Genomic DNA, 25883 nt, shown 5'->3' with positions numbered 1-25883 from the left:
ATAAATGAATCATCTCAAATAATAAGCACACGTCAGTTAACAAACATTCATTTCCGCCAAGGATTCTGGGTCACTATTTACGCTAGGTCACGTAGCTTCGTGTTTAGATTACTGAGGTCATCCGCATCAGAGAGTATATAGATTCGTCCGTGTTGCTCATGCCACTAAGCTTTATATGTTTCATTCAACATATAAGCCAACTTCTTATCACCATGTAGGCCCATACACCCTATGGTTGTCTTGACTATTTATGTGCACATAAAAGTTAACATCATCTCAAGGAAACAACTAATAGTTTGAAAACCATTTCATAGTATTGAAATTATAATCATCAAATCAAACTTTAAACATCATAAATTATGCTTGAGAACATATAATTTTTTCATAAAATTCCTTTTGAAACACTTTCTTATTTGAATAGTAAAGGGGAATCACAAGAAAGATTTTAACATGAAAGCATTTAAGAAAATCAGTCACAAACTTTACTAAAGAATTCCTTCTTCTCGCAAGCCTCTTCTCGCATAGCTAAACTAGCATCACTTCAACACTTTAATTTTTCTCTTTCAAAGAATTATCAAATCAAAGGACTGAGTTCTATTTATAGAGCTCTTAAACCAGCTTAGTCATGCTTAAACTCTTCTCAGATCGCCAATTCCTGCTTCTTAGTGAAGCACATGTAAACCTAAGATGTGTCCTTAATCATGTTTAACTTGAATTTCCACATGTGACCCATTAATCACACTTAAGGAAAGTCCTCCAAACTTTTTTTTTCTTTTCTCCAAACTTTATTCTACGAAGCACCTTACTCGCCCAACATTTTTCGCGAACACCCCTATCGTGTAGTTACAATTATATTTTAAAAGTCTCACTTTGTGAACTACTTTAAACACAACCTTCTTATCACCAACCCCTTCAAAAGTTTCCTCGTGAAACCTTCTTCGCAAAGAAATTCACTTTTTCTCGCAAAGACCACACAAAATTCATAATCTAAACACTTAGTCAAATGATTGCCTCTTAACTTAAATGTGGGTTTCACATTGGTGCTTCTCCAAAATGTGAGATACTCTCACTTTCTATATGCTTAGGCTCTGTATAATTGTGGTAATAATATTAGTGAATTCCACTTCGACTTCAACAGTGTGCGTAAAACACCCTATCACATTATTATCTTTCATTCATGTCATTCACTAATGAATCTTAGCCTCTCATAAGATAGAAAATTTATTCTTGGTGGATGAGTATCTTTAGAGTCCTCCTAAGATTGAGAGTCCTTCTCAACATATCAAAATGGATTATGCTCCCTCTAAACAGTGATGATCTTTAGTCTGTTGCGGTTAACAGATGAAGAAATTAAATTTGCACAGTAGAATACCGTGAGAAACGAGTAAGAACACAATGCATGTAGAAAACAACTATAGTAGTATAAAAAGAAACTCTTACTTAATGATCAAATGTAGCTTTAAAGATAATCAATATCGGCTTACTCAATAAACACAATAGGCAACCCTATAAAATCAGTTTTATAATTTTCTTTTAAATACTTAAATCTAAGAAGGGAAATAACTCCCTTATCAAATAAAATATTGCAGTTACATTGTAACGACTTAAACTCTTATATTAAGTTGTGGTTGTTATGTAAAAGATAAATAACAATAGACACTTTCTTCAAAAGAGGAAAAGTAAGTTTTTATAAAATAATTTCGAATATATGTTCGTAAAACATAAAATGGAAAAATCAGTAAAAAAATACCATGAAAACATGTTCTAACAAATTTTAAAGAAAATAAAGATAAGAAAATAAAATAAAATGTTCAAAACCAAAACTAAATAAAGAAGAGCAGAAGTAGAATGAGTTCCCATATGACAGGTCACGGGCCCTTCCTATCACTAGCCAGCTTTTCAGATCCTTTATTTTTGCTCGAAATATTAAACATATAGAAAAATGATTAGTATAAAAATATACTCAATAAAGGACCCACCTACGGGTCTCGCTAGGTGATCCGTTAACTTCTCATTAGGAGGTACGATAAAGTAATAATATCATGTGCTTGATATTGGAGCACACCTGAGTAAGTTATCCCGTAGGAACATACCTAACCGAGCGAGTGACCCCGTAAGAACACCCCTAATTGTGTGAGTGATCCCGTAGGAACACTCATAATCTAATTATCTCGAAGGAACATGCAATAAATCTGACTATGAGTGATCTCATCGAACCGCTTGGAGACTAACAGATTGGTGGTCTCATCGAATGCACATAGTCATAATGTATAATGTGGTGATCTTGAGGGACACCGTACATGTGGGGTACACAGCCTAACAGCCAAAGTTAACAGACATCATAGTCCAAAAGCATGTAACAATCATCATAAACATGACATGAAACACCAATCATAACAGCCATAATCATGAAATCCATAAAACAAGCATAATCACCATAATACATCAGTCATGAACATGTAATATCTCATTATGCAATTTTAGCTACCATCAATGCATAATTAATAAATACAATCATGCTTTTAAATTTAGGTTCGAATGTCCAATAGTGAAATCTCTTACAACTCAGCTATGCATTTTACCTTATGTAACACCCTGAGTTTAAAAGAGAAACATGAAGCAACTGATATCGCATCTGAATGAGAGTGAACCTGAGAACATGAAAGTAATATTAAGAGAGACTTAAAAAATTAAAAGTTACTACCTACACCAATAAGGTGCACTTTCCTTTTCAATAGCTCAATCATAGGAATTTCAAAGTTAAGTGTGTTTAGCTTGGAAAAATTCTATGTTGGGTGACCTTAATTTTGGAAAATTTTCTATGATGCATGTGAGTGAAGACAAAGCATGTTGAAAGAACTCGTGTTGATTTATCGAAACGGCCAATTTCACTATAATAAGTGTTTAAGACGAGTAAGAAAATTTTTGGATATCGTAGAAAAATCTTCTGATGTCAAAAAAGAATGTATTTGAAACAACCATATAAAAAATCACTATCTTAAAAAAATATACCGCCAACACCTCAAATCTCCAACATTTTTTCTTACATATTATTATAATTATTATATGGGAAATTTTCAAAAACAACAAATTTTACAAAATATTTACAACCTATAGTAAATTCTATTATTGATAGTCATTGATATGCTATAGTGATAGAAGACTATCGGTGATAGAATCCAAAATTTTCTTATAGCTTATAAATATTTTGTTTTATTTTGATATTCTTAAAAATGTCCATTGTTATATATTATATATCATATAAATGCCCATTATTCTTAGGAATGGGAGAAATTTATCAAAAATATAAAAGCTAAAATTTTAATTATAGGATGTATGAACTAAATTATTTTCAACCTTTCAAAAAATGAGTAATTTACTTTGAGTAATAAAAATTTATAAAAAAATCATATATAGACGTTGATCTCATTTTTTCCTTTATAAAATGGATCCAAAACATTATATTAAAGTATCGAGTCTCAACAATTCTCTGTCAAAAAAAATCAACAAATCAAAATATAACAAACCGTCAAAATATTTATCGTCTATAATTCATTTTCGAAAATAGAAAAAGTCCACAAGTTCCTAATAAAAAATATAAAAAATGTCTCAGTCAACAAACCAATTGATTGGTCACTCGCACACATAATATATTTGGTACATGATCGCTTAGATTTGGCTATACGATCCTTTAGTTCAAGATTACGAAATCTAAATGATTTTTTTCCAAGATTCTTTGGTACATGCCAAATCAAAACGTTTGTGTACCAATATCCAACAGTTTTTTTACAAGATCTTTTATACATGATACATGATCTTGAACCAAATAACACCTTGAAAAAAATACAGAAATTATGAATTGATTGAAAATAAATATCGTCGTGATTTCAAAAAGAAAAAAATAAAGAATAAAGAAGATGGAAAGGAAAAGACAAAAATGAGAGAAGAAAGAAGGTGGACCTGAAATATTTTACAAAAATGTTGGGGTTCGTGACATTTTAATTTTGTTACACAAATCGTAAATATTTTAATGTTTTGTTATATTTATAAAAATTATCTTTTAATATACACACAAGTTTTTGTTAAAAGGGAGAGGAAGTAAATAGATACTAAGGGTGAGATGAGTTATAAATAATTTTGATTGGTCTTTAGATGATTTAAGTTTTCCTCTGTATATCAACTCTCGTATAAATGTTCATTAATTTACTGTACTGTTTATAGATTACTAGGAGTAACAACTAATGATCATGATTAGAGTTAAAACATGATAACATACATCAAATTAAATATATAATCCAAACACTCTTAGATTGAGTACTATCATTATTATTGTATAAAAAAAGACTACAAAGACTTTGTTTCCCCTTTTCCATGGAATAGACAACTTAACCAATCAACTACATGAACTTCCTTCACAAGTTTAAATTATAATACATATTTTTTCTTTAAGCTTTCTCTCTCCCCACAATAATTCACACACTCGTGACACTCCTATAAAGGTGGTATTGATTTCTTCAAATTTGAACCACCACACATTGCATCCAAAAATATATATTTCTGTAGTGTTCCTTAGCATATTTTGTTTGTGTTCAAAGAAGCCAAATATCGAAAGAGGTACACTGTTATTTTGATTATCGGTTCTTCGTCTCTCAAGAAGGAAAAAAACAATGTCACTCTTTTTTAAGTCTTGCAGCTCCAAGAATTTTGTTGGTGATCATTCATTAGAAGAAGAAGAATATGTTGAAAAAGGTAAAAGTTTAGTGAAATGGAAGATGCCAAGAGTCCCAATCCACAAAATCTATGAAGAAAGAAGAAAGAACCACTTTTTTATTTTTCCTTCAAAGAATGATCCTTCCATCAGAACCACAGAAGGCCAAATTAGCTTTGGCAATGAAGGAGGATCTTTTAAATTATATGGTCAAACCCCTTCAAGTTATTGTAGAAGAAGAAGAATCTCATTCTTCAACACAATGAACATAGGCCTTGTTCAAATTGGTGTCAAAACCCTAACCAAAAAAATCCCTCCAAATGCTTCCATAATTTTATGTCTACGTGACAATAGAATTGAAAAACTTGAAGATTCACTACTTGCTTTAGTTGAATCAAAGTTAGGAGATGGTCCATTTTATTTCAATGTTTTCCCAAACATAAATTTGTCTTTGTTTTTTTCATCAATCACTAATGTTTTGAGTGTCCACGTTTTGGTAAAAGGGCTTGATAAAATTCCAAAAGGGAGTGCCCCAATTGTGGTGACATGTAGAACATGTTACAAGTTGAACCAAAACGATTTTGGATCAGAAGCTTTGATTGAGAGTCCTGTTGGGAAAACAGTGTTTTTTCAGATAGAGATTTTTGAAGATGATGATGATGATGTTGTTCAAAAAGTTACTATGTGGAATCAAGTTCAATTGCCTTCTGATTGGCCTCCTCGGCTGCATATACCTACGGTCCCTAGGTTGGTTTTTGGTTCTTCAAAAGAGGCTCAAGTAAGTAACTAATTAAGGTGTGTTCTTGTTTAATTACTTTGGTAATGAGAGGATGAAATTTATATATTTTGTGTGGGTGTGTGTGCTTGTTTTGAGAGAAGAAAGGTGTGGAAGAAATGTGTATAATATACGGTCTTTGGATCCATGTATTGCTATGTGTTTTTATATGTATTAATAAAAGCTATATGTATTCCTTATTCTATGGATGGATCTCTATGTGAAAAATAACTTTGATACATATAACTCTGATACAATTGTGTATATGTATATCAATCTAAAATTTAAATTTTCAATATAATCTCAAAACTAACCGAAAGCCAGTAAAGTCGAGTTATTTTAACAATTTATCAAGTTATGTTGTATCTTGAGTCCATAATTTTGGGTTCAAATCTTACCCTTTTAAGGAGTACGAAGTTTCATCCCAAAATTAATTGTTAATAAGAAAAGTAATTCATTTTATCTTAACAAAAGTATGAGGTTTCTTCATGACCTAAAGAGTCTCTCTCGCTATTTATCAATTTACATTGTTCATTGTATTTAAATAGTCAACTTTATACACGTTTAAAAAATGAATGTCGTAAACAGTTAAAAAAAATTAATGAAGGTATAATTTGATTCACTGGGTTAATGATTTTGGAATGATACAATTTCAAAAATTAGAAAAGTTAATTTTCATAAATATAACAAAACACTAAAATATTTACAGGCCGTATAAAAAAATAAAAAGTTCATGAAATTGGTCATTTTTAAAATATTTCAAGTTTGTCCTTGTCGCTTTTGAAATTCACGTGGCTCCAATTTCTTCCTTCTTCCTTTTCATCCTCTTCACGGCTGTGGTCACTTTCTCTTCATCTTGTGCAATTTTTCTTTTATAACTTTTTGAAATCATGATCATTGTCCTACAATTATTATTATTCTTTTTCATTATATTTCTACTATTATTTTTCTTGTTTTCAATCAATTATCAGTATTGTATTTTTTTTCAATGTGTCATTGACAAAGATGAATTACATGATCGTTTACCATAGGCTTTTCAAACCAGTATTTATCATGAACTATATATGATCATGTATCATGAACTATTTGATCGTGAATCATAAACTACACATGATCGTGCATCATTATCTACACAATCGTTTACTAGAGCTTTTTCAAAGTCATCGTTTATCATGAACTAACGAACATGTATCATGAACTATGTGATCATATGTCATTTTCTACATAATCGCATATCATGATCATTTAGAAAAAGAGTTACACGCGCGTGTGTGGCCAACGTTGATACTACCTACACGATCATGTATCATTTTTTACATGATCGTGTATCATGATCATTTAGGTGGTCGATTAATCATGTATTGAGTGGAACATTTTTTTCTATTTCTCATGATGGACATATGGGCATGTGGGCTTTTCTATTTTCAAAATTGTTCTATACAATGTATATATTTTGTGAGTTTGGTATATTTCAAAAAAAAAAACCATCATAAAACGATATTATCAAATACTATAATAATCATATTTACGTAACATTTAAAAAATTGTCATTGTAACATCTCCTTACTCGTTTTTTTAGTCATGTAAACCGCCATCAAGGTAAGTATATAATTGACGAACAAAATATCATAATTGGTTGTACATAGAAAAAATATATACATAATGTTATTTTAGAAATGGTTAATTAATAAAATAATGTTGTTTTCAAACTATTTATATTAGTATTACTATTTTGTTTTTCTCTTCTTTGGTCGAGTAATTTGACCAAGCAAAATCTTTTTTTACATACAATTGGACAAGACTCGCCATTACCATTTTTTTAACATTAAAATTGGTTCTTTTCTATTTTCAAAGGGAAGAATTTTCTTTTTAATTTTCAATTCGTAACCATCAACCATCGAGTGTAAAAATTCATGATAGTAATTCACTCGATCTATATTAATATCATTCCCTACGGATATTTAATATCATTCCCTACAGATATTTATATCTAAATTTATAGTAATTGTTTTGTAGTTGAAAATCAATTAAATATAAAGGTAGAATGACTACAATAGTACAACATTAAAAAAAAATCAACGTATCCCACAACTTGGACGTTGTCAATTTCGAGTTGATTGTCATCGTGACTCTGAACTCTTGGTTGCTTTAGTCCCTCCTAATTTTCTGGTGTTGCTCATATGGTTGTTATGTTCTCCATGACCGCACTCGTGTCCATGCATGTATGAAAATGATGGACAAGTCCCTAAATCATAATATCCTTACTCAAAGTTTGGCAATGATGGACTAGCCTCTAAACTATAATATTTTATTCAAATGTCTAACAATTGACTAACTCCTAAATCATAATATCTCGTTCGAAACGCTTACATCGTCATCGTTAGACTAATGTAACCAGTCTAGCTTTTTGTATTTGTGTCACACGAGCCACTTCTTTCAACTCAGGCTTTTGCACTCGAGCACGTCTCCTTTAAACTAGTGCATATACAATAGATACATCGTACGGATAGTGTATATTCTCAATATACTACTCGTTATCTCGTTATCGTTGCACATATCTAGGACCTGCCAAAATCAACCCCCACGCGACATGAACAGAAAGATACTCTTCTTGCAAAAACTTCTTTCTAAGACACATTCTCAACTCTTGCCAAAAAACCTCTCCCACACAACACATGAACAATAAAACAAACATGACTATGATATCAACCATGTCATATCAATTTCCCAGTCTAGCCAGAACAGATCACACGAGAAGAAGCTGGAATGGAGGTAATTTTATTAGAAGCAACCTTAAAGTAAGATACAAAGATCCAAGGAAACGGTAAATACAAAACTCATGCAGATAAACAATTAACTTTGGGTACAAAATTATACCAAATCCAGCAGTATCGATTCATTCCAGCTGTTACAAAACAGTAACAAGCTTAAGGAGAGAATGAGTACACTATTACACTCGTTCACCCTTTTTTAACATCAACTTCTAAGGCGACAAAATTTAAACACTCTCTTACCAAATTATTCGGTCCTCCCATTGTGTTGAGCAGCCACGTAGTTGCGAATTACTTCCATTGCTAATTGATGAGCATTCTTATTCTGAAGCTTTGCAAGATCGTCCATGGCCTCATAAGTATCTTTGTCAGCAAAAAGCTTCAGGTTGTAACGTGCTGGTGAAAGTACAGGACCATCCCATTTTTCAACTAACTCTTTAAGCTTCTCGAACCCCTGATGAGCATTTAATCAAAATTATCACAGTTTCTCAGTTAAAGCAAGACAATAACAAAGAGATCTGTAGAGTCCATTGATTACACACTCACCAAGCGGTTTGTGAAGGCTCCAAATGATTCTTTCGAGTGCCGTTTACGCTTCCAATGATAAAATAAAGGTTCCAAAACGTTTTCAAGGTCGTGGATCTTAACCTTATCCATAAAAGTACTTGCCAGTGACATTTGATTGGGTGTTCCCCCAAGCCATATCTGAACAAGACAACACACACATACATGAAGCAGCACATAAATATAAGCTTTTTTTTTCATAAGAAACTAAACTTTCACAAAGATATAAAATCTGAGTACGCATTCCCAAAAGTTATGGAGTAAATCATTGGCTTGCAATTCATGATATACCTGGTAGCTGTTAGGACCATCGCCTACCAATCCAAGTTCAGCCATATAAGGCCGGGCACAACCATTTGGGCAACCAGTTATCCTTATGACAACAGATTCACTGTACTTCAGACCAACCTGATAACAGGAAAACAGAGCCATCAGTGCCTAAATTTTCGTGAAACTTATGTTTCATCTAAATTTATATTTTTGTTACTGATATTTGGGAAACTTTACAATTTAGTCCCCATTGTTTAAGAATTTTCAAGTTAGTCCCCCCTTACACTTTAATAATTTTCAATTATATCCTCTCAGGCCAATGCTTATTGGCATACATTGATACTGATAAGGAGTGAAAATGAAATTTAAAATCAAGCTATTTTCATCCCAATGTAAATAAGGATAGAGGCAAGCCTCCTCACATCTTGAGCCGAGGTGTGAAAAATCAGGTAGTTGTGTATGGCCACCAAAACTATACCTTTTCAAATACAGCTCGAACTCGCTTAAGGATATCTGGAATTCCTCTCTCAGCTTCTGTTATTGCCAAAGGACAAAGTGGCATAGCTGGACATGCCATCGCAGTTATGTTAAGGGGATCTACAAACCTTGGGTGCTGTATAGCAAAATGAGTTAAGTAAAATGCAAAAGAACAAAAAATATTTCACAACAGAAGGGGGAAAACAAATCTATTGTTTCAACTTCCAAGTTAAACCACAAATCTATATATCCATCCTAGCCTCAGCAGCTCAGCATCAATTATGAGTTATGCATTTGCATATTATTGATCCTTACACCAGGTGTCTTATCAACACAAGCAACTTTCTATATCTCGTCAGCCATGTTTTTATAGACGGACTGAGGGGTTGAAACTACTCAATTCTATGAAAATCGATTGAGATCTTCATGCTAAGATGAAGATTTAAGTTTTATATTTACAGAGAGAACTCAATCACCAAGTAGGGCCAAAGAATAGTAGTTTACCAGCAGGCCACTTTGTGCAAGAACTGTGGAAATGGGTCGCTTCCACGCACTGCGAATGTTGGTCAAGATAATGTTTTGATTCGGGGTAATCCGAACATCCAAATTATATTTCTCTATCACCTCTCTTAAAGTCTTCTTCATTTTCCCAGCAATACGACCACTATCAACATGTAGTCCACAATATAAGTGACCATCCCCCTGAAAGGTAGATAACAGTCTCAAACAAGGAGAACAAAAAATGTTTAAGTCCAAGGGACTAAAAGCTAGCTGTCAAGGGAAATAATTTATTTGCTGGTAGCTTCTGATGTCTCCGAACAAACAAGTTCGACATTACCAATACTGACTGTTGTATTTATTTTTCAAGACATGATGCTATTTGTTATCAACATTCATTATTGCCTAAAAGGAAAATTAAATTCCAAATGATATCCTCATGTCAAACTGGACCCATATCACTTTAACTGACATTTTTAATTACGAAACACATTTAATAAAATGATAATATTTTCAAGCTTAATCGATGCATTTAAGCAACAATCCTAATGGAAAATCATTTGCCATGAATACATCCAAATATAAAGATAAAACAGGTTTTAATTCAACATATATATAGAAGATACTTGTTCAACTTATAATAGATACTAATTCAACATAGATAAGAGTTCGACATTCATGATTGAAAAAAAAATGTAACTAAAACTTCCATGTCTTCAACAAATTATTATCATTCAAAATAACTATGCATATAGTTTTAATAATTCTAACAGATGATTGATAATCTAAAACTAAAGAGTGATAATAGATTATTAGATATTAAGCCAACTGGAATTGAACATTTCAGTGTGAATACTGCAGGCTGAATATAAGAGATCACATGAGACTTCACCTCGGCAGTTAAAAGAAATTACAATTCAAATATCAAAGCTAATAAAAGTAGATGTCTTACAGGGTTAAAAACTAACCTGTTCATGCCACCCCAAGTAACTTTCAAACTTCCACTCTGGTAATTCGCGAAAGGGTTCAAATTTCTTCCCATAATATTGCTCTACAACACTCCTAAATTTTTCAATCCCCCACGAACTGATCAGATATTTTAGTCTACTGTATTTGCGATCATCTCTTCTACCATTTTCACGTTGTGTGACTACGATAGCTTTAACTGCATATAAAATATCCTCCTTTGGAACGTACCCTAATGGCTCTCCCAATCGAGGGAAAGTGGTATCAACTCTATGAGTTCTTCCCATGCCTCCTCCAACCTGCAGCAGAGATCATTAAGCAAAAAAACCATAGGGGCAAGGAAATTTATCAAAAATAAAAAATTAATAAATAATAATATCAACTCCAAATCTCTAATCTCTGTAAGACCTGAATCCCACTTACATATAGGTTGAATCCTCGAGGCTCCCCCTCAGCATCAGAAATGACAACAACGCCAATATCGTTTGTCAGAATATCTACAGAGTTATCTGTTGGCACAGTCACTGCAATTTTAAATTTTCGAGGGAGAAATTGAGTTCCATAAATAGGCTCAGGAGAATCTGGAAAGTTCGTTCCATGAGAATTGTCATTACGTGCTTCCGCCACTTCTGGCGGTTCTGATGTCATGAATCTCTCCCCATCTACCCACATATCATAATAAAATCCTGATTGAGGAGTTAACAAAGCAGCAATGTTTTCTGCAGTTTGCTGTGCAAAAAGGTAATCTTTTCTCACAAGTGGAGCAGCTGGGGCAAGAACATTCCTGTTCAGATCACCACAAGCACCAAGGGTTGAACCCATGCTTCTAATAATGGAGCTCATTACTGTCTTCAGATCCTTCTTGAGAACTCCATGTAGCTGAAATGTTTGCCTGGTGGTTAGACGAAGTGTTCCAATTCCAAATTGATCAGCAAGATCATCCATTGTTAAGTACAATTGGTTCGACACTTTCCCACAAGGATTCTTGGTACGAAGCATGAATGAATAAGACCTCTGTCCACGCTCTTCCCTATTATACTGCTGATAGCTCCCATGGAATTTGATCAATTGTGTGGCAGCCTCATTTATGTTAGGGGCATCCGTTAACAACTCCTCATTAAGAGGGTATCTTATATAATTACTATGTTCTTTGAAAATTTCAACCTTACTACGCTTCGGCTCAGCAGCAACCCCTGGCTTTGCAGGCTGCAAATTAAGCCATAAATTTTACAGAATAAGAACCTAGCTCAGTAAAAATTCACCTAACTAATCCAAAACATATCTCTAGATAGCAAAAATACATGAATCAAAAAGAATTTTTCTGACAGCATTCGAGCATGTTTTGGAGTGCTTCTAAAGTGGTTAAAATCATTTTTGTCATTATTAAAATCACTCAAAATATTTCTAATCATTCAAAATTAATTTTAAAAGTAAAAAATATGTTGTGTAAAATTAACCATTGAACTGATTTTGAGATCAAAGTAATTTTAAACAGGATAAAAGTGATTTTAAAAATCTCTCAAACATGCTTTATTCCGTGGAATGGTTAAAAATACAGACAAATGCAATCAATGAAAGAAACATATAGCTTATTTTTTAAGATAATCCACCAACGTGTTCCCACAGTAGAGCAGAAAGTAAAAAAAAAAAAGAGAACCCATCCAAAAAATACTTTTAGTAACCAATAAAATAGAAAGCAGAATATATTCGATTATAAATGAAGAGCAATAGAAATCTTTCGACACCCTGCTGCAATTGGTGATGAACTTAACTTACAACACAAACACTTTCCCAACTAAAAAAAATTCAGGGGAACCCACATTCGGTAAAAGAGAAAACATCCCAACATAAATTCTTTTGAATTGAGTTAATCAAACACAAGAGAAAACTGAAATAACCCTTCTGGGTCGAACCGTCCAAAAAGAAAGTATAAAACAAACAAAATCGTATCTGCATTTATTAGAATCTAAAACAGAACAGCGTCAAAGTTAGAGAAGGAAAACAAAAAATAGATTAAATCAAAACAAACCCACATGCAATTAGAACAAATACAAAGATCCAGAGCAGTAAAAACGCCAAAATGAGTAGAAAGAGCAGGAATGGAAAACAGAGAAGAAAAGGGGGGGAGATGGGTTGTACCGTGGAAACGGCTCGAACAAGCAGAGGGCGGGAAGAGGAAGAAGAGGAGGCAGAAGGGGCGAAGAGGCGGACATGTCTTGCCAAAGCAAGGGAAGTGGAGGATTTAAGGCCATGGAAGGTAGGAATCTGAACCGCCGGATCGGTGAAGACGGAGGAGGTGGAGGCGGCGAATGACGACGGCGTCGTCATGAGAGGGGGGATTAGGGTAGTGGGTAATTGGAGAAATGTAGAGTGAGTGAGTGGAGAAGAAGAGAGGAAGAGAATCAGATTTTGGTTGGCTATGGACGAACGAACATTAATAAAAAGAAAAAGGGAATTGAAAAGGAAAAACGAAAACGAAAACGAAATTCTCTGCTTCATATTTATTTTTATTTCTAAGAAAAACAAAAGGGGGTCACGTGCCTGACACGGGTGCCCTTTCAAATACTTGTAAAGACAACACGCCCACTCTCATTTCCTTCACGCGCTTCTTCTTCTTCCTTTTTTTTTTTCTCTTTTAATATCAAGTTCATCCTAAACTTTTATTACTTTTAAAAAAAAAACGGTTTTTAAATATAGCAAAATATAATCGATTATGAGATTTTTATACTAAATTATTTTTATAAATCTATTTTTTTTATCACTAATATAAATTAGATCGATACTAATAAATGTTTAATCGATTATGAGATTTTATTGACATTTTGGGCAGATTTTTCCTTTAAAATACTAATGTACATTTTATTGAATAAAATTTATGAGATTTATATTTCATTAACGAATTTTTGACTCAATGTTTTGAATTATTGAATAAAATAAATTTTAAGATTTTACGACGGCGACAATCTTTTTGTTGTTTTGTGATACATTTCTATATGTACATTTGTACATCAAGTTAATCTACCTATCTATATATATATATAAATTTACGAATATAGAATAATAAATAACATAACATAATATTTGTTTCTTAATAGTTCTTTTTTAATCCTTACCAAATATAATAAAAAAGGAATAAAATAGTTTTGAATTTTGGTAAAATGCAAAATTGTTTTATAAAAATTGTTTATGAACTTATTTAGAATGATTAAGAAAAAAATATTTTAAAAAAATCATTTTCATTTAAACAATTCTACTTTAAAAAATTTTAAAAAGAAAACCATAAAACAAAGGAGAGCTTTACAAAAATAAAAAAATGGGGATAATAAATTATTGATTAAACATTATAAATTAACTTTTCTAAAATTGAAAGAAAATTATTAATATTCATATACAAATTTTTCCAGAAAAAGAAAAAGAAAGAAATTAACCCAAAAAGTGAAAGGCAAATTTAATAAATCCAAACTTGTTGAATTCATATAAAAATGCATGAGTTAAAAAGTTTTTAAAAAAATGGTCATATAGTATATATTAGGATTAAAATAATTAAATAGATGAGAAAAAATTGAGAGTCAAAAGAAAAGATATTGAGTCAAATATACATAAGATATTATATAAGAACTTAATATTTGATTTTGTAGTAACATTCTCGACGGCGGCATCTATGAATGAATAGAGTATGGGTTTAGGGTATTGCTACGCGCGGGGTTGGTTTTGTACTCACAAAACCAAAACCATTGGTACATTGAATCTGGACTTTCCCCAAATCCCCAAATCTCACATTTCTTCTTTTAATTATTGCCTTTCCCTTCACTTCCTTTAACACATCCATTTCGTTAATACAAAATATTTATTCAATTTCTTACTTTATGTGCTCTTCCAAACCCTAATCACGCTAACTTGTTTTTTGAATTACGTGCACGACCGTAATACTTCTATAAAATGTATAAAGCTATTAGGAATTAAGTTAGTAGTTAAGAGAAATTGATTATCGACACTTTTAAGTAATATTAACGACATTTTTTAGTTGTGTCGTCAAATGTCCTATCTTTACATGGACTTTAAGGATGCAATATATGTGTCATCGAAACCGTTCGTGACACATATTTCGCATAGTTAAATGCCAATTTTCTAGTAGTAAATGTAAATTATATATAATTTATTTCCTTGATATAAATGCACATTATATATCTATTTTTGGGGTTAAATTGTAAATTTGGACTCTATGGTTTAGACTCGTAGTTTGAAAAATTAGAATTTAATCCTTAATAGAATCTCATATATATAGTATTTATTCTTTATGGTTTGATAAAACCTTCCTAAATAGTTCCTATGGTAGGGAGGCTATATTTTCCTAGCTAGGATTTTATCAATCCGAGGAAAACTAAATTCTAGTTGTAAACCACATGAACTAAAACCAAAAGTTCAATTTAACTAGTACCATAAATATTTTATTTTGAATTGTGGATTACCATACTTGTTGGTGATATGGTTTATGGCTCCACTATCTGCCAACCAGTTTGAATCTGTCGTCACAATTTCAGGAGTAGCAATAAAGGTTGTTGGATTATTGTTCACCTGATTATTGTTTCCTCTTGGATTGTTAAATTCCTCTTCAAATCGAAGGTAGCAAACAACAGTTCTATGACCAAATTTTCCATATAGTTGACAAGTGGTTTTATAATTATTACTTCTATGACTATTGAACCTAACTCTAGCTCGTCGATTTTGAAAAGTGTTATCATTAACATTGTTACCTCTTCCTTGGGATTGATTGTTGTTAAAGGTAGGGTTGTTCTGATTTCGAGAGCTATAACCTAGAAAACGATGTTGTTGCTCATTCTTCAAATTGCTAATTTGCCTGCTGTAGACATAATTTGCACCAAAATCTCCATTAGTATTAACAATATTCAAGCGAACTAGTTTTGTTTCTAAGGTTAATAAGGTTGAATAAACATCATGCCAAGTTGAAGAGTTCTTACCTTCGGTATCACAGACAATCAAAATATATTCAACATCAAGCCCTGCTAAGACATAAGAGAATATATCATCCTGAGAAATTGGTGATCATGGCAGTTGCTTTTTTTCTTTTATGTTTGTTTCTTCATCGATAGATATTATGCCATTTTCATTGTTCATTTTCTAGTATTTTGAAGAATTGGTCTCAACTGATTTATACGTTCTCAAATAAATATACAAAAGCGCAACTTTAACCTTCTCTCGTGATTGTGTTCCCTAATCACCACATACTACCAAACTTAAATTTTGACATTTCAATATACTTTTTTCTAAATTTAAAGAAAAATTGTATTAGATGACAAAAAAAAAAAAAAAAAAAACAGTTCATAGTACATCTTTTTTGCATAATGCAAATATGACAAATATGACATGTAATTAATGATATCATACAACTATCAAATAACAATTAGAGAGTTATGAAAAGATTATCATAGGACTATCCGCTTTTAAATTTGCTACTTTTACAATTCATGACATAAGACATATTATTATAAATTTTTCTTTTGCTATTTTTCAAACTCCCCAAATTAAGTGGCATGCTTATAAAGTGAAAAAAGAGCGATGGAGTTATCTAAAAAATTGTATTAATTTTACGAATTATTAATTGTTATTAATTTAGTATGAAATATATACCATTCCTTCCTAATATGTTATTAATATATATATATATATATGAATAAAGGGTTAATACAAAATTCAAACCAAATTTAAACTGAAAACTTCATTATTCTAGAGCTTTGTCTTTTCAATTGAGTCAAATTGTCTTTAATAATTATATTGATGTTATTATATTTTTATGGAGATTGAGATGGTACAACTTAGCTAAATGAGAGTTGATATAAACATCGAGATGGGATGACATTATCATACAACCAACTGCATGTTTGACACAAGAAATTAGAGTTGTGAAGATCAAAATTATACATCTTGACTAACCTAAAATTAGCAATACAATTATTGTTAAAGGCTGGGTTTATTTTTTTAAACTCAGATTTAACAAATCCTTCTTCAAACAACCCAAGGTAAAAAAGGAGAGGGCAAAAGAAATACTGTTTGGAAGTTGACAAATGTTGTGCTAATCCAACAACCCAAAAGACGTTGAAAAATAAAAAATTAAATGTAAGAGTAAGATTCAACCAAATTCTTACATTGCAACAGTAAATGAAATCACTTGTTGGCCTAATTGATTGATTATGTACACACAATCACACACTTTTGAGGTCCTCAACCAGCACTATGTTCTTGTTCTTTTTTACCCCCCCTCTCTCTCTCTCCCTCTCTACAACTTGGTGGTCTTCTCTGATATCAACTACCCCAAAACAGACACCCTAAAGATAAAAATAAATATTTCAAGAGACCCTTTTTAGACCTCCATTCTAATTCTGGCTATCCCAAAATGTCTGTTCTAACCAAGTAAAACATATTCAAGTTGGGGAAAGAAAAAAGAAAAAATTTCAGAGTAATTTCTTCCCGGTATCTATCCATCCAAATCCACAAAATAAATCAGCTTCCAAGGTTTGTGATTCATCTAGCTTCGTTAGTTAGATGTAATGATCCATCTCTCATTAACTTTAAACTCAGACTGTTAAATCTTTCTCGTGAGTATTGTCTCGACGCTTTTCTCCAATCTGTACCCGCCTTCATCATAGCTGCAAACTCCTCGTAGCTTATGCGCCCATCCTGAAGTAATGAAATGGAAAACATTACATGTGTGCGTTAAAGATCAACTATATACAAAACAATGCTGCTAGGCCCACTGTAGTGTGGTTTTGAGATATTTCAACCCCTATTATGTATGGAACAAAAACGGACCTTGTCTGTGTCCACGTCGTGCATTATGGCATTGACAACGTCCTCACCGTTAGTCTCGTCATCGTCATTAAGTGCATTTCTTAGCTCTTCAATCTCTATGTAGCCGCTCTGGTTTTTATCAAAGAATGAAAAAGCTTTGTGTAGGTGTTCATCATTGGCCATCTTCTTAAGATGGACAGAAACAGCCACGAACTCTGAATAATTCAATGTTCCATCACCGTCAAGATCAGCCTGTCATGAGTTAACACTTTTCTCAGTTCAACAATATAACCAAAAGCTTCCAGTTGCCATGTTTTACAACAATGCAAACAAGATGCCGATGGAGCTACCATGGGCAGAGTTCGTGTGTCAAAACATGTTAAACTCATTTTTTTAAAAAAAAATCAGCAGTTACATTGCTTCTTTACTTTTTTAGACATTTTTGTCCATACAAGTAAGAAAGTCGGAGCATTAAGCTCTTTAAACTAAGATGATGATCGATTGTACAGAGCAGGAGTTCAAGCCTTAAAGAGTAATCAGACCCAGATCTGTAGTTATATATGATTTTGAAGACAGTGGCCAATATACGGAATGGGTTAGACAAAGAAGAATGCTTACAGCTTCAACAAGTATCTGAAGATCAGGGTCAGGAATCTGCTGGCCTAGTTTTTGTAGTCCAACGCGAAGCTCGTCAAGGTTTATCTTCCCTCTTTTGCCAGTATCCATCATTTCAAATGCCTCTTTGATTCCAGCCACTTCCTCAACTGATAAATGCTCAGCAATAACCTACAATACAATATAATTCAAATTTTGAGACATCAAGCTTCATTCGGGATTAAATATTCGGCAAGAACTACCAAAACCATTGTGAAGTGTTGTTTGTATTCAAGATATTATTACCCGTAGAGCTCTTTTCTTCAGCTTGTTCATAACAGAAAACTGCTTTAGCCTTGCTTTCACAGTCTCACCCAATGAAACATTTGGTGCCTTTTTGGCATTTTGTAACCACGGATGTTCTACATGTGAATAGAACGAAATGAGAAAATCATTTCATAATAAAGCACTGAATTGAAAAACCTACATAATCTTCTGTAACAGAATAAAACTAATACCAAGAACTTCTTGAGCAGTGAGTCGCTTTTTGGGGTCGGGATCAAGCATTTTCTTCACAAGATCCTTCGCATTGTCAGACACTATAGGCCAAGGGTCCCTCTTGAAATCAATTACTGATCGGATGATAGCCTGTGCCACCCCCTGTTCGGTTTCTGCATGCAAAATATGAAGATGATTTAACCGAAAAGAAAAAAGCAAAAAGCAGAATCTTCATATACGTGACGTTCTTATGATATGGATCACAAGAAATTTTACGCACGTGATGTTCTTATGCTATCAGATGTCCCTGAAGGGCCATGATGTTCTTATGCTATGGATCACAAGAATTTTCATATGCATCGATATTCATATGATATGGATCATAATCAGGCAAAATAGAACACAAAGGAATTGAGACTGATTTGAGTTTGGCTTCAACCAATATTAGTTGAATTAAAGGTTCTTTTTTAACTCCATTCCTTAAGTGGAAAAAAAAAAACAAACGAAGTTAAGAGTCACAAACCTGCCCAAAAAGGTGGGACACCACAAAGTAAAATATAGAGAATGACCCCAGCACTCCAAACATCAACTTCCGGACCATAGTTCCTTTTCAGGACCTCTGGAGCCATGTAATACGGACTTCCAACGATTTCATTAAACCGCTCACCTAAGAGAATTGCATATTTGTTATACTAAACTTGCAAATGTTTACGAAGAAGAGGGGAAAAGATGCATTCACAAAAACAACTATATATTGGAAAGGTCAAAAGCAGTTATGGTGAATGAATCTAGAATAATACCAGGTTTGAAGAACACTGATAACCCAAAATCAATTGCCTTTAATGGAGCCGTTTCTTTCTTATTTCCAAAAAGGAAGTTCTCTGGCTTGAGATCGCGATGCATAACACCGTTTTTATGACACATCTGCACAACAAAATGCATTTAAATGTATGAGTGAATCATATTACTTCTCATTAATCTCAACACAGATGGAAACATTGTCACCAAATACTAAAAATAAGTTATCAGTTAAATTACAAACTTAGTCAATAACCTTGTATGGTTTTGTCCACTTAGTTTGTAAACTTAAAAAAGCTACTACTATATCTCCTAACTTAAATTGTGACTACATGTGACTTTTCTATTAGCACCATTAATCAAAATAGTTTTGTAGAATACCCATTAGATAAATATTAGCTTGTTTGAGCTGATGTGGAAGGAAAATAACATAAGAAAGTAAACAATGCAATAAAATAAAGTGGCATGGTCTCTAGAGTGATTCATACAGTGCTTTAGGGTGAGGGTATCCCACATTTTTCAATTCGAAGCGTAATTCTAATAAACCAATATGTTTCCAATAAATATATCTATGTTATCATTTAGTGAACAACTATAAATAATTAAAATTCAAAGTTTGTGACATAAAATAGAGCTTTCTGCAGTTCAGAAAACTAATAACACATCTACCAAAGTTCAGTGACCACGTTAGTAACTGTAACCTAAGTCATAATGAAATCAAACAATCAAAAGAATCTTTTATCAGGAACCATTGAAACAACTCAAGCTCACCAAGACACACAACCTTATCGTCACCCTTCCAAACAAAGAACAACAAGAACCACAAATTTGGAAAGCATAAAGATCCAACAATAACAATAACAACTCATAAAAATGATGTTTCACCTGCACAACTTCAACAATGGTCCGCATGACAACTGCAGCAGCTCTTTCGGTGTAATGACCCCTCGCAACAATCCTATCAAACAACTCCCCACCTTCACAAAGCTCCATAACAATATGAACAGCCTGTTCATCCTCATAAGTATCTCTCAATGACACAATATTCGGATGCTTAGGCAAATTCTTCATAATTTCAACTTCTCTCCTCACATCGTCAATATCCACAGCAGTCCTCAGCTTCTTTTTCGATATCGATTTACAAGCAAGTTTCTCTCCAGTGTTTCTATCGGTACACAAATACGTTACTCCAAATTCACCTCTTCCAAGCTCGCTTCCCAGATCATACAAGGCAGAAATGTCTCGGCCCGTTGGATCTTTCAACACCCAGTTCCCACCACCATTGCCATTGCTCACTACATAATCAGCTGCAAATGGGTTCTGCTTCTTGTTCTTCCCCTTGTGCTGCTTCCCTGAAGGAGTAGCCGGAGTAGCACAGCAATTCCCCATGAATCAAATCTGATCCTCGAGCTTTCAGAGGGTCTAATTTTTCTTTTGTTCTTCAGAAATCCTAACAACACCGAATAAAGAGAAAAAGGGGAAACAGATCTCGATGTTACAAAAACAGGGCAACGATTAAGACAGAAAAAGGGGAATCGAGATTTTTAAAAGAAGATATTTGAAAGCAATACGTTAGAAAGAAACAAGAAAAAGATTCATAGGAACGGAGAAGAAAAAACAAGAAGAAACGCAAATATCTCCCAAAATTATCCAAAAGCGAGAAAGGATAGTCTTGTCATGGACCAAACCAAAGAGAAAGAGGGAAACAAGCAAAAAAGAAAAAGATAAGAAAACCCAAATAAACAGAGAAAAAAAAAACAGAGAAATCCCAGAGGGCTCACCTGAAATTAAAATCCAGATCAAAATCTGTTGGAAAACACCCAGAAATCAAAATGGGTCTTGTGTGAATCTGTTGAAGAACTGGAGGAAAGAGGAGATTGAGAGAGTTATTTCAAAGGGAAGGTTAAAGAAAGGAGTGGGTGGGGGGGGGGGGGGGGGGGGGGGAAAGTGAATCAAAAGTGTGAAAACACCATGGGTTCTCTGAGAGAGAGAAGGTCAAAGCTCAATTTGCAGAGACCCTTCTCCTCTCTGTGTGTGAGTCTCTCTCTCAATTCCAAATTCTCTCTCCTTGATTCAAATGAAGAGAGAAACCTCTTCCTTTTTCTCTTCCTTTCCCAATCAATGGGTATTTCTCCAAATAATTTATCTTTCGGATTGGGTTTTTTCAAGGATGGGTTGCAAGTTCTTAACCTTAGGTTAAATCATTGAATTAAAAAAATGCAATGGCTTCTCCCTCAAATTCTAAATTGCCTTTTATATTATCTCTCATTTTCATAATGTTATATTTACATTACTAAATCAGGAGTTTACTTCTTATTTTCTTCTTCAAATTTCTAAATCTTTTCACAAACTAACTTTTGATGTTCATAGATTAAAATTCAAAAATCTTTTGAAAGAAGAGGAAAATCATCCAAAATAGAGACAAACTCCATAAATTAGATACTCATAAATATTTTTAAAATTAGATAAATTGTCTCCATTCACAAAACTTATCGAAAACTCGTTTTCATCCTAACTTTTGAAATTATTATGATATGCATTATCTTTGACCATAGTAAAAATTTAATAAAAACTAAAGATAACTATTTTAAGTGATAAAATGTCAAGAAAATAGAGAAATGGTAGCTAAGAAAAGAAAAAAAATTAAATGATTTATAAAGAATTTAATAGATTTTACTATATTTAATATATTTTAAAATATATATATAATTAATTAAATAAAATTTTCAAATAGTAAATGTTTGGTCAAAATGTTCTATTTTTTCTTTTTACCATTTTTCATTAATTTAATTTATTGTTTTAGAATAACTAATAGAAAATTAATAGTAAATAATATAAACTGAATGAGACAAAAACAAAGTACTAATTATTGCTGAAAGTACTAATTAAAATAATGTATATATATTTATAGCCTTTTTGTTTCAAAAATACAAAAATGAAATTATAACATCTCACCCATTCTATTATTGCACATTTTATTTCAAGTATAAATATAATAGTTGAAATATTTAATGTATACACAATAATATTTTACAAAAAGGGTAAATAAGTATGACCCAATTTGGTAATTTCAAAGGTTTTGCTTTTTAAGTATTTGCTTTTCAAAATTAAATTTACACAAATTACTTTCACCTCCCATATAACATTTCTATCCTTTCTTATCTAATTTTTTCTCGAATGATTTAAAAAACAAATAAAAACATGTTTATAAGATATAATAATTATGCATGTTTTATAAACACATGAAATCAAAATAGATTGTCAAAGTAGTGAGATGAAAGAAGACGCATCAAAGATTGATTTGAATTGAAAAAGTATGGTTGAAAAGACGGGTTTAAATATTTAAACATTGCTTTGGTTATGAATCCTCGAAGAGGGGTTTGTTATATTGGTTTTTGTTTAGTTTTGAAAATGTTGGAAATGAAGAGTATAAAGAACAAGTTGGGATTTGTTTATGTATATTAAGTTTAAAGTTGAAAGGAAAGCCAAAATAAATGTGGGGTTGAATTAATAGGAAGGGTAAGTATATTATTGTTGAACACATGTATAGTTGGACTTTTTGGACTTTTCCATTCCAAAGTTCCAACCTTTATGCAAAGTAAAATGTGGATAAAGAAAAATTCTTCCTCCTTTGGTCACATTTTGCAACTACTTTTTGGACTTTTTTGTGCTTCAACTAAAACTATCAAAAGTAATACTCATCAATTCTTTTCCATTTTGGTTGCATCAATATTTTATTTCATCTTCATATTTCTCTTCTCTTGTTTCTCTTTACAATCTTTTACTGTCATTCAACAATCAATTTGTTCAAAGGGAATGTAAAAAAGTAAATACCCACACCACTTTTGTCCCACACAGTTGCTTAAGTTTGAAAGTAGAAGAGTGTGGAAGGTAGGAAGTTTGAGGTAAGATTCAATATACCACTTTAGAAGTTATAATACAATGATGTATTTATTATCGTGTGTTTAACGTGAGCCTTTTGTTGTCTTCTTTAGAAATCCGCTTATCAATTAATTAAATTAGATATTTTGTGGATTTGTTGACCTATAGAGCATTTTGGTCATGTCTCATGTTCAAGTTGGGGCTCCTCGAGCTTAGAGGTGATTGATGGAGTTTGCCTTGGTTTCATTTTCCTTTTTCTTCATTTTTAAGGGTAATTATAATTTGGTGGCGATTTTAGAAATAATAATTAAATATATAGCAACATTTTTAAAAAGTTGCAAATGTAGTAAAATCTATCTGCAATATACTTCTATTAGTCTATCAATGATAGACTAATATTTGCAACATAGTTTATCAACGATAGAATCTATCATAGATAGACTTTGACATATTTTACTATACTTGCAATTTTTTTAAAATGTTGTTATATACTTAATTATTTTAAATCTAATTACTATATTTGCAACTATCTCTATTTTTAAATCTATTCTTTTCAGTCAAATTGACCTAACAATTAACCACTAGAAATGTTTACTTCTAAGCGACGTTGTCTATAAATTGTGTACAAATTTTGAAAACATCAAAATCTTAACTTCCTATAAGTTGATTTTCCCTCCTACTGGTATGATATGACAAATATTAAAAAGTAAATACGGCATACCAATTTTGATTATGTTATTTGAAAATTTTCATTTTCACACAGTAAAATCATATAACATTTCATTTATACACCGTTCTACCTTTAACTTACTAAAATATTTACTATTTGCTACCGTTTTTACTATTTTACATTTTTCTTTTTTTTTCTTTTTTGCGTTCTTTCTTGGTGTGTTTATTATTTTCTTTTCAAACTAAATTAGTTCACACTTCAAACACATTCAATTTAAGTGTAACTCTAACTAAAATAATCTACACTCCAAAAGTAATTATAATAACGTACGGTATAACAACTAGCTTTTTGTTGTAAATATTATAACAATTTTAGCATTCAATTTTTTATATATATACAAATGATTGTATGGGGATTTTAAAACATTTTTTTTAATGAAGCAATAATAATATACTTGAGGTGACCTAAAAATTCATCATTTGTTGATTAATGTATAATGAATTATTATTTTTTATGGCATTTTTTTTCCAAATAACCCTATTTGAGCTTGGAAATTCTATGAATCTAACCTTTATGTACGATGGAGTGGGGATTTCTTAAACGTTCATTAATACAATGAATGCATAATCATAATCTTCAAATTGTCTTCTTAATCTTAATGGAAATCATAATAGAATTGAAGTTCCCAACACAATATACTAATTTAATCATAGTCTTTTTAATTGATAATATTGACTAAGTGGACCATTTTTCAATTGATGACATCAAAGCTTACACTAAATCATATTACCTTATGTTCAAGTAATTAACCATAACAAAGCAAAAAATTTCAATTCATTGGTTTCTTTGACCATCCAAAAAAGTTAATTTATAGTTTATCAAATTACTATTTGTATTTGAGAAATAATTATTTAGCTAAATAAATTATGATAAAAGATCTATTTTCTATTTATTTTATTGTTAAATATGATTGATATATGTTTTCGATTAATCACTTAACCAAAATGTAGTGGACCGACCATGTTAATGATTTTGACCTACGTGACTTGGACTACGTTCCAAGACGATTTACTTGGTTAAACATATTACACGAGAATGCCTTCTAATTTTTTTTAATTAAAAAAAAGTTGTAGACACAATATGGTTTGAAGACTTACTATTACTTGTAAAAGTGTTAGGGTATGGTATGGTATTTTGCAATATATTCATCATTTAGGTCAAACAATACTTTTGCGTTTTTCCTAACCAAATTAAAAAAAATCTGTGTTTGAAAAATGGAAGGATTTGAGTTTGACTGAGGAAGGGGAGAGGACCAAATTAAAGCAAATAGTACTTGAAGAAATGTTGTTGAAGAAAAGTCCTTTTAGGGAGTTAGCTTTAATTAATTCGTTGAAGAAAATTCTAACAACAAAACCAAATTAGGGTAGACTTTCAAAAGAGTTATTGTACACTTAGGTTGGAAACTATAAGAAGATCAATTACAAAAATGGGTAAATCAAGAGTTATAATGATAATAATAATAAACTATCGTATTTCTAATACACCAATTTTGTACTATTCACTTGATATAGCTATTTTATAATATATATCAAACATGTTTGAAAG

The 25883-nt window shown here is 31.9% G+C and overlaps 2 protein-coding genes across 3 annotated transcripts; both read right to left on the bottom strand.

Annotated features, from left to right (window-relative positions):
* Window positions 1-8241: 8241 nt before the first annotated feature.
* On the bottom strand, window positions 8242-13510 carry LOC101214065 (sulfite reductase [ferredoxin], chloroplastic). The gene is made up of 8 exons (XM_004138990.3): window positions 13169-13510; window positions 11453-12235; window positions 11032-11328; window positions 10070-10267; window positions 9567-9701; window positions 9110-9226; window positions 8801-8959; window positions 8242-8708 (listed from the first exon to the last, which is right to left on the bottom strand). Exons 1-8 carry the CDS (start codon window positions 13355-13357, stop codon window positions 8502-8504), a joined length of 2085 nt encoding a protein of 694 aa, XP_004139038.1. The 5' UTR covers window positions 13358-13510; the 3' UTR covers window positions 8242-8501.
* Window positions 13511-17143: 3633 nt separating this feature from the next.
* Window positions 17144-21846, bottom strand: LOC101213819 (calcium-dependent protein kinase 8). 2 transcript variants are annotated; one of them, XM_011661833.2, is made up of 9 exons: window positions 21508-21846; window positions 20612-21176; window positions 19729-19852; window positions 19452-19595; window positions 18949-19101; window positions 18737-18852; window positions 18455-18622; window positions 17858-18088; window positions 17570-17725 (listed from the first exon to the last, which is right to left on the bottom strand). In XM_011661833.2, the coding sequence occupies exons 2-9, from the start codon at window positions 21113-21115 to the stop codon at window positions 17570-17572; spliced, it is 1596 nt and encodes a 531-aa protein (XP_011660135.1). In that variant the 5' UTR covers window positions 21116-21176; window positions 21508-21846. The 2 variants fall into 2 exon arrangements, with proteins under 2 accessions (XP_031735946.1, XP_011660135.1); XM_031880086.1 differs by lacking the exon at window positions 21508-21846 and having other exon boundaries at window positions 17144-17725; window positions 20612-21115.
* Window positions 21847-25883: the final 4037 nt, after the last annotated feature.

Source organism: Cucumis sativus, chromosome 1, assembly GCF_000004075.3.
Source record: "Cucumis sativus cultivar 9930 chromosome 1, Cucumber_9930_V3, whole genome shotgun sequence".
Classification (NCBI taxonomy): Eukaryota; Viridiplantae; Streptophyta; class Magnoliopsida; order Cucurbitales; family Cucurbitaceae; genus Cucumis; species Cucumis sativus.
This window is presented reverse-complemented; position numbering and strand designations above follow the sequence as displayed.